General features: G+C 46.1%; 1 protein-coding gene across 1 annotated transcript; it reads right to left on the bottom strand.

Moving 5' to 3' along the window:
• Nucleotides 1-11459: 11459 nt before the first annotated feature.
• On the bottom strand, nt 11460-13819 carry HSPA2 (heat shock protein family A (Hsp70) member 2). Its single transcript, XM_067554930.1, has one exon. It carries the CDS (start codon nt 13750-13752, stop codon nt 11851-11853), a length of 1902 nt encoding a protein of 633 aa, XP_067411031.1. The 5' UTR covers nt 13753-13819; the 3' UTR covers nt 11460-11850.
• Nucleotides 13820-14540: the final 721 nt, after the last annotated feature.

Genomic DNA, 14540 nt, shown 5'->3' with positions numbered 1-14540 from the left:
CTTTAAGCCACTCACAAGCATCTACTCCTCATTCTTCATTTACTATTTACATTTCATTTCAGAAGCAGGCAAAAAACAACATCAGTGATGGGCCTTCCCTTAAAAAAATACTACCACATTCTGGACTCCGGTACTCTGGTGATGGGTATCATACATCTCTGGATAGAGGTACAGAAATCACTGCAATATGACCATTATAAGTAGTCTTGGCAAAATTCAATTTTTGTTTATTTATAATTTAGATAGATAATATCAATTTTTATTTTACAGCATTTTTCCATTTTAGCTATTTAAATTTTCACAGGTGTAGTAAATTAGGGAGGGCCATCAGATAATGGAGAGGTCAGACTTCAGAGAATAATTATTTAATGACAGCAGACACTGAGATTAAAAAAGTTGAAGCTCATTAAAACACAAATTGTCAATATCAACATGTCAAAAACATACAAAGTGAATATCCTTAAATCAAACACTAACAAGTTGTCAAGCAGCACTCTTTTTATTTTGCCGATCTGTAAATTTTGATGGCCACTGATTGGAAAAAAAATTCGCCAGGTTGTGTGTGTATGATGAAATCAAAGTTTACCAACACTTCCTGATAACAAAACGAATCCTTCCAAACCTAATGATAAGACTGAGCTTTGGGTTATTGCCACAGGGCATTTTTATGAGTTTGTGCTGCCAACCCAGCCTGCTGTAGTGTGCAAAGAAGGCAATGGGCCAACTCTGAGCGGGTGCTAGGGTTTCAAAGTCTTAAAGGACATTTTTGAATGACTATCCATTCTTCTTACAGCAGTCAATATGTGGTGGATTTAGAAAGCAAGCAGAGTTTTAAGAGATTTCATGCCCTCTGCTGCGTAAGCAAATAGCTCCTTTCACATTCTAGTCAGTGATAGATAACACAAGGCCAGATTGCCTCCTCAGTGGCTCTAGGACTTCGGCATCTCCTTCCCACAGATGTCCTTGGGATCCTCCTCTCTTTAAAGGGAAATTCCCTTCCACTGAGAGAGGTACCACAGCAATGTACCACAGCTCCCACAGGCCACCTCCTAGTGAAACGGTGAAGCCACAGCTCGACTCCCATCCTCTCCCACCATACAGTTCCCATGGCTCACAGAGATCACGGAAGGAGGACAGTATTGATTGAGCCCCCAGTTATATGTGAGTTTGCTATGTCAAAACTGATGCTTTTACCCATTTCACTGTGAAAAGTTCAGGTGGGCCTGGAACTGGTGCCATCGGGGAATATTTTGCATACTCACCTCCTGAACCCAAGATGGTGTGCAGGGGAAATACAGTATAGGCCAGCTTGGTAGTGCTGCCTAGTATTAAGGTTGTCCAACACTTCCCATTATAAAACTCTTTTCAGTTGTTTATAACTTTCCCAAACTTTAACCATTTAGGCTGAAATTTTCCATCTCAGGTGTCTGCCTCAGGCTGACTATTTTTTAATAAATGTCATGCCAAATGGTTCAGTCGTTTCCAAGAATGAGGTGAGTGAAAAAATACATTGCTTTCTCCATGTTACAAACTTCTGGTGACCTTTTCTTTGAGAAGCTCTAGTGCTCCAGTGCTTTTGATAAGGGACTTGAAATTTGGCAGGTTGGGTGGCCTTTGTGTCAGGAAGGTGCCTTTTGTCATCCCCATGAAAATCCACCCAAATCTAGCCAAGTTGTAAACCTTTGGAAAATAGCAGTTTGCACATGCTCAGTAGAGACTTGCTAGAGTCAGCTAAATTCCCCAGATATTCCATCCTCACTGAGCATGCTCCAACCCAGGCAGAGTAAGAGGACTTTCCCTGCAATTGCAGCTGTAGGCTGCTACAGACTGTGCCAGGACCCGAGTTGAGGCACGTGAGCTGAGAGCAAGGAACCTGTCTCTCCTAGGCATCTTGGAGGAAGATGTTGCCTGTTTCAAATGTAGAGGGGGCAAGAGCTGGACAAGTGGGGGGTAGACTGAGACAAGGAGCCTGAGACCCTTTGGGGTGAAGCATTTGGAGTTGTACAAGTGGAGCCAGCACAAGTAGATGCCCTCCCTGACCGGGAATCGAACCCAAGCCGTGGCAGTGAGAAAGCCATATCCTGACCAGAGGCTGGCAGAGGGAACTGTGAATTGGAGGAAGCTGGGACTGGCTTGGCAAGGACTCTGGGGCTGGGAATCAGAGGGGCAGGAGAAGGAAGAAGGGGAGGGAAGACAGATCTGACAAGGAGCTGGGATATGGGAGGAGTGATAGGTTAGAGATTTATTACAGGAGTGGGTGGGTGAGGTTCTGGGGCCTGCATTGTGCAGGTCAGACTAGATGATCACATTGGTCCCTTCTGACCTTAGAGTCTGTGAGAACTGGGACTGGCTGGGCAGAGACTGAGACAAGCCCTTGTTGGTGGAGACACTGAGATTGGGAGGGAGACTGAAACAGGCAGTGGGCATGAGCAATGTGGACATATGGGGTGGTTCTGGAGGCCAGAGATACAGAGTTCAGACAGGGTACCAGGAGAGGGAGATTGGGACTGTCTGGGCACGGAGACTCAGACTGAGAAGAGAATCCTGAGGAATAGAGACTAGGACTGGGTAGCTGACAAGAATGAGACTGGGACAAGGATCCAGGGTGGGGAAGAGATCGGCCTAAGACAGGAACAAATTAGTTAGGATGGTGCACAAGAATTTGTGCCCATTAGACCACACTCCCCTCCAGATCTTGGAATGGAACCCAAGATTCCTGAGTCTCGCCATTCCTCCACTGTCAACAAGTATCTATGAACCCACTGTCTAACCCTCCCATTCCTCTGTAGTTCTGGTGCACAGAGAGGATGACAACTCTGTTAGCTCAAGTGCCAGAGACCTGTGCTAAAGGTTCCAATCCTGCTGATGACCCTTGTGGATGTCATAATGCCACATGATGGCGTTTCCGTTTTTTTTCAGTTTGTTTTAAAAACCTAAGAAATTTCTCTCCCCCTCTTTCTCTCACACACACACAAATTAAAAGAACATTATTAAGGTAAAAGTCAAGCACCCAAAAGTCAGTAAGCACCAGAATCAAGATTGCCCATGCAACTTTAATTCAGCCCCCTTGAGCATCATGATATAGTCTAATTTCATGATCACACTCATTTTCCCACGACCCCTGCCTCATTCAGTGCACAGACTGGTGCTCACTGAGCACCTATTCAGTATGTCCATAACTGGAAAGCAAGTAGTGCATGAATAAACTCAACAAAAATATCACTGACTCACCATCCAGTTGTGTCTTTTCTGTGTTCCTTTTCCATGCCAGATGCACCCTCTGGTCTCCATACCCTTCAGACTACTTTCCTCCTCCCTTCCCTGTGGCTGATTGAATGTCAGCATTGGTTTCTCTGGGATTATTAGTATTTTATGTGCATTACTGTTTTGCATTAGAAACAAAGGGTCCAAAATTAAAGCTCTCTATAGTAATACCTATTCCCTTGGTATGAAGTATACCTGCCAAGTACTCTCTTCTGTTCGTTAAAAGCAGGACCATACCCCAGGACAGAATAAAACAGCATCCTTGGCATATTTAGCTTAGTATTGCTATGGATTTTCCATTTTTGATTTGTGCAAAATTGAATCCCCTAATTCTTTTTTTTTCAGGATGAAGAGGCTCCAATTTACATCTCCTTTTGCCAGTGCTTCAGCTTTTCAATTAGCTATTTGGAGTATCCAAACCAGACAGTAGTTGAATAGCCTTGTTGTTGGCTACATTAGATAAATTCTGCCCTCTCTACTATCCTGACCCTATTGTAATGCAGAAATACCATGATTGTTATGCAGCTTTAGACCCTGACAAGGCTGCCTCTGCCCTGTCCAGTTTATTAATAGAGGCTATGGAAGCGAACTTGCTAACATTGATAGTCAAAAGCAGCATTGGTCTCCGAGTCTCGAATACTGACATTCAAGGGAAATCAGAATGTGACTAGTGCCAAGTAGTTTATAGAAATTAAGTCTGAATTTCAAAAACCAGAAAAACTAACTGCATGTTCTTTCTGACAACCCCATGTGATTCCTCTCCTCTCTGTGGCTTCATCAGATTAAATTCTTGAATGTTAGAGGTTATCAGCTATTTTTATGTAGCTATATATTTGCTTTGTGCTTCCAACAAGGAACTTTTGTTAGTAATTGCCACATGTGAAAAGGAAGAAATATGCAAGCACAGATCATGCACAGAAATATTACCTATCCATATTTTCACAACTTGGCTTTTGATTTAGTACTTTGTGGAAAGCAGAGACAAGGTGTCAATCTCATGGAAAAGTCCTCCAGAACTTAACAGAAAATAACCTGGTTTCTAATCATCCTACAGAATTTAACAATTATATCCCTGATATAGAATTATAAAGGATTGTTTAAAAATCTAGACAAGATCTCCAATATTCAATTATGTGGGTTATAAAAGTCATTTCTATAGACTCTTGTTAGTTTCCTCCCTATTAATTTTTACAGGATTTACCCATAAGGATGTGGCCACCAGAACTGTTTTGTTATTGTGGAAACATACAGCAAAGTGGGCTTTCCCCCCTACGCAACACAATTTTACTATAACAGAAAAGGACCTAATAGGCAAAATATTCCTTCTTCTGTGCCCCAGTGATAGACATGGCCAAGGCTTTACCACCATTCAAAGACATGGTTAAAACGTGAGTAGTCTACACCCCGTATTGGGGGTTAACTTTGTTGTTACTCTATCCCTTTACAGGGGATTTATATAGTGGAGAGGGGAACTAGGACTTGCAAGTGTTAATTAACAGAGTTCCAGATTGGCTATGGACAGAGCCTGTAGGAAAATAATTAGTTTGGTAAATGAAAATGTCTTTGAAAAATATTTTAAAGTTTCTAGACACATTCTAGAAAACAGAAATTTGGCCAAGATTTTAAAAAGGGACTAGTTATTTTAGGTTCCTAATTTCTGGGGTGCCCAACTGGAGACACTTTGAAGGGGGGTTGATATTAAGGACGTGCTGAGCAGATGCCCTCTGAAAATCAGGCTTTTGTGATGTCTACCAATGGTCACCAAAATACTAAGGTAGCCAAAATTATTCGCCACTTTTGAAAATCTTGTCCAAAATAAACAGCTTTAACATTTCTAGAAGTATGTTGTCGCTTTAATTCTATCCAACTTCTGATCCATCAAGCTGCAGAATTTCCAATCATTCACACAGATGGGCTACAACCAGTTGCAGACCCATCCATGCCCTCCTTGGGGGGGAGAGAAAGGAAGCTGCTGTTAACCTTTCCCACTTGGAAGGAGAAAGAGCCAACTCACACCCTTTGTCCTAGAACCAATAGTGATCTGCAACTCCAGCCATCGTAGCAGGACTGTGCACCAGCCCTTCCTGAACTGTGCAAGAGAGGGCTACTAAGGCCCTATTAAGAGATCTACCCTACAAAGTTTTGTCAACATACCTATGTCAGTCAGGAGTGTGAAAAAACCACACGCTCCCACGCACATCAGTGTAGACACAACTTTGCCAACAGAAGAGTGCTAGTCAGCACAGTTAAGCAGAGAGACAAAGTGGGTGAGGTAATACCTTTTATAGGACCAGCTTCTTGTGGTGAGAGGGACGCTTTTGAGCTTATCCAGAGCTCAAAAGCTTGTTTCTTTCACCACCAGAAACTGCTCCAATAAAAGATATTACTTCACCTTGTCTCTCTGCTAAACTGGGACCGCGTGGCTACAACACTGCATACAGCACAGCTAATGTTATTTGGTGAGGTAGTTTGTTACACCAACAGAAAAACTCATTGTCAGCATAAGCTGAATCTAACACTAGGGGGTTCTCCTGGTATATATAGCTCTACAATTAAAGCATTCGAAGTGCAGACAAGGCCTCAGTCTGAGGGATAAATTACTGAGATTAGAAATCCATCAAGTACTGCACAGAGATTTTCGTTTGGTTTTTTCACATTCCTGGAAATTACTAACATTCAGTAATTTTTAAGCTTTGCTTCATAGCCAACATTTACTGTCACCCATCCCACTCCCACCAAGGTGTTCAATGAAACAAACTACCAGAACCACACTTCAGTATATTTGTTTATTCATCTGTCACCATCGCGGTTGCACAAAGTCTTAGGATGAACTCAAAGAGCAGAACCACCTGGTGTATTTGGAAAACAGTCACCTCACTCTAGTCTCCTTTCACAAAAGTTAAACTTTGTTTTTATTAGCACTAAATAGAAAAGTCATCCACTTACTAATGAGGCAAGAAAGCAAAATTGGTTTTACACTTTATTCTGTACGTCCCTCTGAGTGTACACACAGACAGTCAGTTTTCTTAAGCAGAAGATTTCAGAAGTGTTACTTAAGAAATAATAAAATTTAGCTCTCTGCTGTCTTCCCTTTACTGAAGGACTTTGCTATCTTGAGGGCAGCTGAATAGTGATGGCAGAAGGAGCGGTCTTCCTCCCCACAACAGGTGGGACAGTATCAATTTTTTTTTTTTTTTTTTTTATTTTGAAAAAAAAAAACGCAAGCAACTTAAGAGGTTGAGGCTATCTTCAGCCATCCTCAAGGGGAATAAACGGAGCTCCCACCATTGCCTGCCACTACCCAAACTCCTCCTTGGTGCTCTCTCTCAGGGAAGAGGAGAAGAAAAAGCTTGCAGATTTCCCAATGCCTCTCATGCAGTAGAGAATAAAGGAGATGAGCACAATAAAGACAGTGAGAGACTAGGGCCATGCAAGGGAGAATATCTTGGGTGTTTTGAGTGCTATTATTCTATATGTAGAAATCAAACATGTTCATGCATCTGAAAATATAAGGTCTGCACAACTGTATCCTCACAGTGGTGTTGAAAGAGTATTCTAATCTACACCACCACTTCCCAGCTACTTTCCGATGGGGTAGGATGCGGTAAACTGAGCAAAATCAATGCCACCCTTGCACTTACATTAAAAAGGGGTATTTAACCACCACCACTTGGTTTTTTTAAACTCAGAGAATGACAAACTTCAAAAATTGGCATGTACATAGCAGTAAGTCTGAAGAAAGGAGCTTTGAAATAAGTTCACTTTAAAAAGCGGGCCTACACATCATGCACTTTAACTTAGAGCCTTCGATATAACGCTACATGTAGTATCTACATGGAAAAAGCTAATTCTCAGAGTGCTTTTCCTTTTTTCTTCATGTATATGTCGGGGGGGGGGGGGGGGGGAAGAAGAAGCAGCAGGGAATGGAATCCAGAGGACAGAACTTAAAGGGCAATCATTAAATTGCACATTTCTTTCAAACGTTTCTGGTCAGCTCGTATCATACAATTAGCTGAACTTCTAAGAACAATATTTTAAATAAATGACAGGAAGACCCAGCAAAAACCTGCTGTGCTCTTTCCAAGGTCTTCTGAGAGAGAAAATGGAGACTGCTGGGACACAGCCACTCCTGCTTTTCAAATGCTATTAGAAAGAAGTCAGCACAGCTGCAACCCTGCACACTACTACTTCTGTGCAAAAATTGAAACAGACACTGGAGGTTGTAACACATTCTGGAGCATGCAGGTTACAGGGAGCTGACTCAACCCCTACTGCTGGCTTGGGAGCAGGCAGACAATCCATTCCTCAGCTTTCTTACACCCTCTCCCTACCACCCCCTGCAGGTTCTTGGGACATCCCCCTGCCTTATGAAGCAGGTCCCCCAGCTCCCTCCCACACTCCCTGCCTAATTAATCAGTCATTTTATTTCCTTGTTGGCTCTTCCCTCTCCCATTTATAAACAAAAATTATCAATCAGAAAATTCAGAACCTATGGGCATCACAAAAGTACCAGCATACTGCAGGTACAAACAATAGCATCTCTTTACTCCACCATGCAATACAGCAATTTAAGTGCCGTAGGAATCCTTAATGTTCCGTTAACTACTAACACTGGGGTCCCCCCCGTCCATAGTACTATAGAAGTCTTCCAAATCTGATCAGCAACAAATGAAGACCAGTTAAATATTAAACTGTAATTAAACACTTTACTTATAGACATGTCTTTGAGCAGGCATGGTTTTGCAAAGCCTTGTTGAAGCAAAAATAAAATTTTGAAGTGAAATGCTTTTGATGAAATGAGGCAACTTTGTGTGTGTCAACACTACAGGCTGACCATGGGGGAGTTAATCTGCCAGATTTTAGACCATATAATTCTTAAACGTGCAGCTCTTCTCTCTCTATTCCCTAATTTTAGGCATACTCTTCAACTCTCCCTAATTACAAAGGACAACATTTTTTCCTGATATTTACCTACTTCCTGTAGGAACCTGGGATGAAATCGAGCCCTGCTGCATTACACCCCACAAGTGAGTGTTTTGCCAGTGACCTGAGTGAGACCAGGCTTTTAACACTAGGGTTCACATTTAATTATAATGTGAACAGTGTAAAATGCTGTATCTGATTGTTTTACCCAAAAGAGAAACACCACAGCCCTGAGCAGGGCAATTTCCCCCCCTCCTCCCAGTCACATTTGAAAGGCTAAAATGTGCTTTGAGACTTAGATTTTCCCCAACCTTGCCAATGTAGTAGCTATGCCCTTATAGCTCTCATACAATGTGGGTGTGTCTAGACAAAAAAAATTCAGAAATCTTATTCTAACTACAATACAGCTGCTCTAGAGCAACCCATCCCTGGTTATCTGACAATCTGATGGACCCCTCTCACCCCTTCCAGCACTAATCTTTAAACCATTGCTGCAGTACTAGTTTTTCTAGTGTAAAAGTAGATAGGTTTAAAAAACACAAAAAAAAAAAACCCCAACCAACCTCAAACAGGCAGAGGAGGATTACTGAAATAATAGCTATTGCAGGCATTCAGCAAAATGCGCTTCTCGTGGCACTCAAAGGAACAAGGGGAAATAAAACAATGGCTATCTTATCTCTCCCTCCCATGCTGATCACTTGCTGGAAAAAAATCCTGTCATGGTATCCTCCTGGCCCCCCCAGCTGAATATCATTAAATAATTCTGGAGCCCATGCCCAGAGTTTCCCACAACTATGAAAATTTAAATTGTTAAAAGATTTAGCAAGCTTAACATTGATATTAGCCATAAAATGTAAGACCAATTTTGCCAAGTTGGCTAACAGACCTTTAAGTCTTAGAATGCACATATAAACCATTTGGTAAAGTTTAAGTGGTTTTGAATAATCTGGGACAGCAGTAGGTAAAACAAGGTTTTGCATAGCTCACTATTTTTTAAACCCATATATTTAACTTTCCCCAGCAGTAACTAACTCAAACATTGTGATAATGCTGTGTACACAAGAACTCAGCAGCAAGTTTGCCATTCAGGCTGAGAGAAATGTTTTAGTAAACTGGAATTTTAGACCTCTACTAAAGTTAAGGAAATTTTTTTAATCTAACCCTTTAATAAAAAGGATAAAAACATTAACCATGCTGCAGACTTCAGGAATAAATTGATCCCTAAAAACTATGGTCTTTGGAGAAATAGCATTGCAGGGGTCAGCTTGTGTAATTTGCAGAATTAACACTCACGTCCAGAAGTCTCTTCCTATGTGCACCTCCTTAGACTGACTACTCCTCAGCAGTTTTATTTTGTTTGGCCATTCCTCAGTATTCCAGTTTCCTCTCCCCACAAAAAAGGGAACATTGCAAACAGCAAAACTACCCAGAGTCCTGGGGCAGCTATGAAACCTGTGGGTTTAATTCAGTCCTTGATTTTAGAAAGTTAGAGGAAGAAATAAGCAGTGTTCTTGCAACTATTCCAGCTATCAACCTTTATACGGTCTTTCACAGATCAATGCTTCAGGTGCTCTTTCCACCCAGAGAAAAGGGGAGGGAAGCATTTCAGCAAAAGTGAGTGCTAATAAAAATAAATTCATGGTTAGCATTAAAGAGATTGAGTATTCTTTAACTCCATCAACTAACATTACACTTAAATTTAGGAATAAATGAAAAACTTGTCAACTTAAATTTGGCTTATCTACCTCCAGATAAAGAGTTTAGGGATACACATTGAAATATCAACTATTGCCAAAAAGAGGCTCAATAACTTATCTACAAATAGGGGACTCCAGAGTAGGGTTCAATTTAGACCATTGTGACCAGTTTGAAATACTGTTTTTTCAAACTACAACTCAATACTTCGTGCAGATAAGACAAGTTTAGGTCTTTTAATTGACCCCTTAGTTTTTAAATTAGAACATATATGGTTGAGCTGACCCAGAAGTTGCTAGCATTGAAGGACAGTTTTAGCCTTAAAATATGAGTTTTGCCTTATGTTATGCGCAGTATTTTTAACGTATGGAATAGAGGATTTATCTGCATCTACATCTTGCCTAGAGAAAAAGAAAAAAAATTAACTCCCTAGTTCTGAGCTATGCTTTGAAATTGTAGGCGTGTTGAAGAACTATGCACTACATCAAATAGTGACTGTCCCCCACCTTTTGGGTCCAGACAACATACTTAGGTTGATCTGATTGACAATTTGCAAGAGATAATCTGGAGTTTAAACCAGCCATTTATTGCTGTAATGTAACCACCAGCAAGACTAGCTAAATTTCTGCAGTAACACCGCTCGGAGTTTACTTTTCTTAAAACGTTACCTTAAATAGAAAGCTGGTGTCCTGCGTTAGAGTTTAACTCCTAGATTGAATTACCAACCCCTCAATCCTTACCAGGCTGGATGTTTACTGGACAGGAATAGGAATACAGTTCAACACTAACATGCACAGTAAACTCTTTGCAGTTGCTCTTGCAGATGTGGGCTTTGGGAGGAGTTAGGCAGTTTCAAATCCTTATCCTCCCCCCCCTCGCCACCGCACAGCCTGGGCTGGCTCCCCTCTGCAAACTGGTTTTGAGTCAGCTTAGCTAGAGCCCACCGGCCACGCCCCCCCCCCCGGATGATTTCGTTTAGCATCGTAGCAGCGGGCTGCGTTCAGAGCGCATGAGAGCTGCAGAGACCACGAGCTCGGCTCTTTGTAAAGCAGAACCTAGCTGTGCGGAGCCGCCCAGGCAGCCGAGGGTTCTCCAGCCCTCCTCCCACCCCAGCTGCTTAGCGAGCCTTCTTTGGGCTGCACAGAGCCCCGCAGCTAATGTTTACCGCTTACACAGCGCTGACAACACCCATCATTGTAACCGCACCAGCCGAGCCTTTACCGGCCGGCCGCGCGGCTTGACAGCTACGGTAATTAGGGCAGGAAAGCGAACCTTGCAGAGTCTGTCTGTTGCAGCATGCACTATTCTCCCACCCCGGCCCACCCCCAGCTAGGGAAGGGAGGATCTGCCAGCTAGGACCGGACCTGCTGTCCGGGCAGCCAGGAGCACCCACTCCATAGTTCACTGGAGCGTCAGCAGCCTTTGCACCGCTATTAGTGCCCGGTGTCTATGACAAAGCGGTAGTACATTGACTTCTTTGGAGTCTTAACGCTTCCTTCTCACCCCCCCGCCCCCCCGATGAGGAGCAGGGACCGCTGGCGTTTGGCCAGTTACGATTAAAACAGAAGAGAAATGTATGCTTTCAATATTATTTTATTACCAAAGTTTCCAGATGCCAGACTGGCAAATACTCGTAAAGCGTTTGCTAAACAACATTCTCCATGCAGAACGTGAAATGTTTGTCAACAATAAGGATCAAGGGGGGCACTCCGGAGGAGCCACTGAACACGTAAAGACAACATCCCGAACACTGGCGTTGTATCGGAGTGAACAAGAACTTCTCTGCTACTAACCTTAGCAAGCCGGCCTGCCTTCTCTTTGCAAGCACAGAAGCGGCTTTCCCAGCTCGTAACACACATCCAAACAAAACAAAGTCCGGTAGGACACGGACTCTTTGAAGTTAGGAACAAAGTAAAGCGGAGAATGGGGAAATAACTGTCCATGAACAGTGCTCGAGTTCAGTCCAGTCTAGTCCACTTCTTCAATGGTTGGTCCTCCGGCCCCCCCGCCTGGGGCGGCTCCTCCCTGGTACAGTTTGGTGATGATGGGGTTGCAGAGTGACTCCAGCTCCTTCTGCTTGTGCTCGTACTCCTCTTTCTCGGCCATCTGGTTTCGGTCAAGCCAGGTGACCACCTCCTGGCATTTGTCGAGCACCTTCTGCTTGTCCTGGTCGCCGATCTTGCCCTTCAGTTTCTCGTCCTCCACGCTCTGCTTCATGTTGTAGGTGTAGGACTCGAGGGAGTTCTTCGCTGCCACGCGGTCGCGATTCGCTTCGTCCTCCGCTTTGTACTTCTCCGCCTCTTGCACCATCCGGTCGATGTCGTCCTTGCTGAGGCGCCCCTTGTCGTTGGTGATGGTGATCTTGTTCTCCTTGCCCGTGCTCTTGTCGGAGGCGGTGACATTCAGGATCCCGTTGGCGTCTATATCGAAGGTGACCTCGATCTGCGGGACGCCGCGGGGGGCTGGGGGGATGCCGGTCAAGTCGAACTTGCCCAGCAGGTTGTTGTCCTTCGTCATCGCCCTCTCGCCCTCGTACACCTGCACCAGGACGCTGTTCTGGTTGTCGGAGTAGGTGGTGAAGATCTGGGTCTGCTTGGTGGGGATGGTGGTGTTCCGCTTGATGAGGGCGGTCATCACCCCGCCGGCGGTCTCGATGCCCAAGGAGAGCGGGGTGACATCGAGCAGCAGCAAGTCCTGCACGTTCTCAGACTTGTCCCCCATGAGGATGGCAGCCTGCACGGCGGCACCATAGGCGACAGCCTCGTCGGGATTGATGCTCTTGTTCAGCTCCTTGCCGTTGAAGAAGTCCTGCAGCAGCTTTTGGATCTTGGGGATGCGGGTGGAGCCCCCCACCAACACGATCTCCTGGATCTGGCCTTTATCGAGCTTGGCGTCGCGCAGGGCTTTCTCCACCGGCTCCAAGGTGCCGCGGAAGAGATCCGCGTTGAGCTCCTCGAAGCGGGCGCGGGTGATGGAGGTGTAGAAGTCGATGCCCTCGTAGAGCGAATCGATCTCGATGCTGGCCTGGGTGGAGGAGCTCAGCGTGCGCTTGGCCCGCTCGCAGGCAGTGCGCAGCCGCCGCACGGCCCGCTTGTTGCTGCCGATGTCCCGCTTGTGCTTGCGCTTGAACTCCTCCACGAAGTGGCTCACCATGCGGTTGTCGAAGTCCTCGCCGCCCAGGTGAGTGTCCCCGGCCGTGGACTTCACCTCGAAAATGCCGTCCTCGATGGTGAGGATGGAGACGTCGAAGGTGCCGCCGCCCAGGTCGAAGATCAGCACGTTCTTCTCGCCGGCCCCGCTGCCCTTCTTGTCCAGCCCGTAGGCGATGGCGGCCGCCGTGGGCTCGTTGATGATGCGCAGCACGTTGAGGCCGGTGATGGTGCCGGCGTCTTTGGTGGCCTGGCGCTGGGAGTCGTTGAAGTAGGCGGGCACGGTGATGACGGCGTTCTGCACCTTGCGGCCCAGGTAGGCCTCGGCGATCTCCTTCATCTTGGTCAGCACCATGGAGCTGATCTCCTCCGGGAAGAACGTCTTGTGCTCGCCCTTGTACTCCACCTGCACCTTGGGCTTGCCGCCCTCGCTCACCACGCGGAAGGGCCAGTGCTTCATGTCGGACTGCACCGTGGGGTCGTCGAACTTGCGGCCGATCAGGCGCTTGGCGTCGAAGATGGTGTTGGTGGGGTTCATGGCCACCTGGTTCTTGGCAGCGTCGCCGATGAGGCGCTCGGTGTCGGTGAACGCCACATAGCTGGGCGTGGTGCGGTTGCCTTGGTCGTTGGCGATGATCTCCACTTTGCCGTGCTGGAAGACACCCACGCAGGAGTACGTGGTGCCCAGGTCGATGCCAATGGCAGGAGCTTTGCCCGACATAGCGGCGGTTGGCTCGGCTGAGCTGACGCTTCTAGGGACACTCCTCTCGCTAGGAGCAGCGCGATCTGCGGTTACTCAGCGCGGCGGCTCACTGTCTTTTATAGTCGTCGCCCGTCTTCTTCTGGAACCTGCCAGAACCCTACCTCCCAATCAGTTCGCTCGCCGCAGATCTTTGACCAATCACCTCCGTGAATCCCGGCAGAAGATCCGCCTTGCGCCTCTTGACCAATCATCTCCGTTTTTCCGTTCTGCCCAATCCCTCACACGGTCTTCTTCTCTAGACCAATAGCCTTACTGCATCTCTTCCTTGTCTTTTTCGTCCAATACGGTTTTGTAGCGTCCACGGCGCTCTGGCCAATCACTTCGCTTGGTTCTCCTTTGCCCTCGCCCTGTTCCTCGACTCGGCCAGAAACTTCCAGCGGACGCTAGTCTGGCGTTTGGGGATTGATGTCACCCTTACCCAATAGGATGCGAGCAATGGGTTAGGGGCGGTGGAATGAGTTAGGCGCTCGAGAGACTTTTTGGGTGGTGGTTATGCAAATAACCCTGCTTCCCTAACCGCCGCTCCTCCCTGGCTGTCCGAATGTCAGTAGCTGCGGGCGCGAGCCACTCCCCCACTGCGTAGGTGGCGATCGAAGTGGCTGGGCCCAGCCGGCGTAGGCGGGCTCCGTGTGATTGGCGGGCGGAGCGGGGGCTGCCGCTGTCGGCGCGCCGTCCGGTGTGCCCTGAGGGGCGCGGGAGCGGGAAGGGGGTGGCGGGAGGTCGGTCCAGCGGGGAGAGGAGGCCGA

The sequence above is a fragment of the Emydura macquarii genome, unplaced genomic scaffold (genome assembly GCF_026122565.2).
Source record: "Emydura macquarii macquarii isolate MOO-44397 ecotype Brisbane River unplaced genomic scaffold, CSIRO-AGI_Emac_v2 contig_1551, whole genome shotgun sequence".
Lineage (NCBI taxonomy): Eukaryota > Metazoa > Chordata > Testudines > Chelidae > Emydura > Emydura macquarii.
This window is presented reverse-complemented; position numbering and strand designations above follow the sequence as displayed.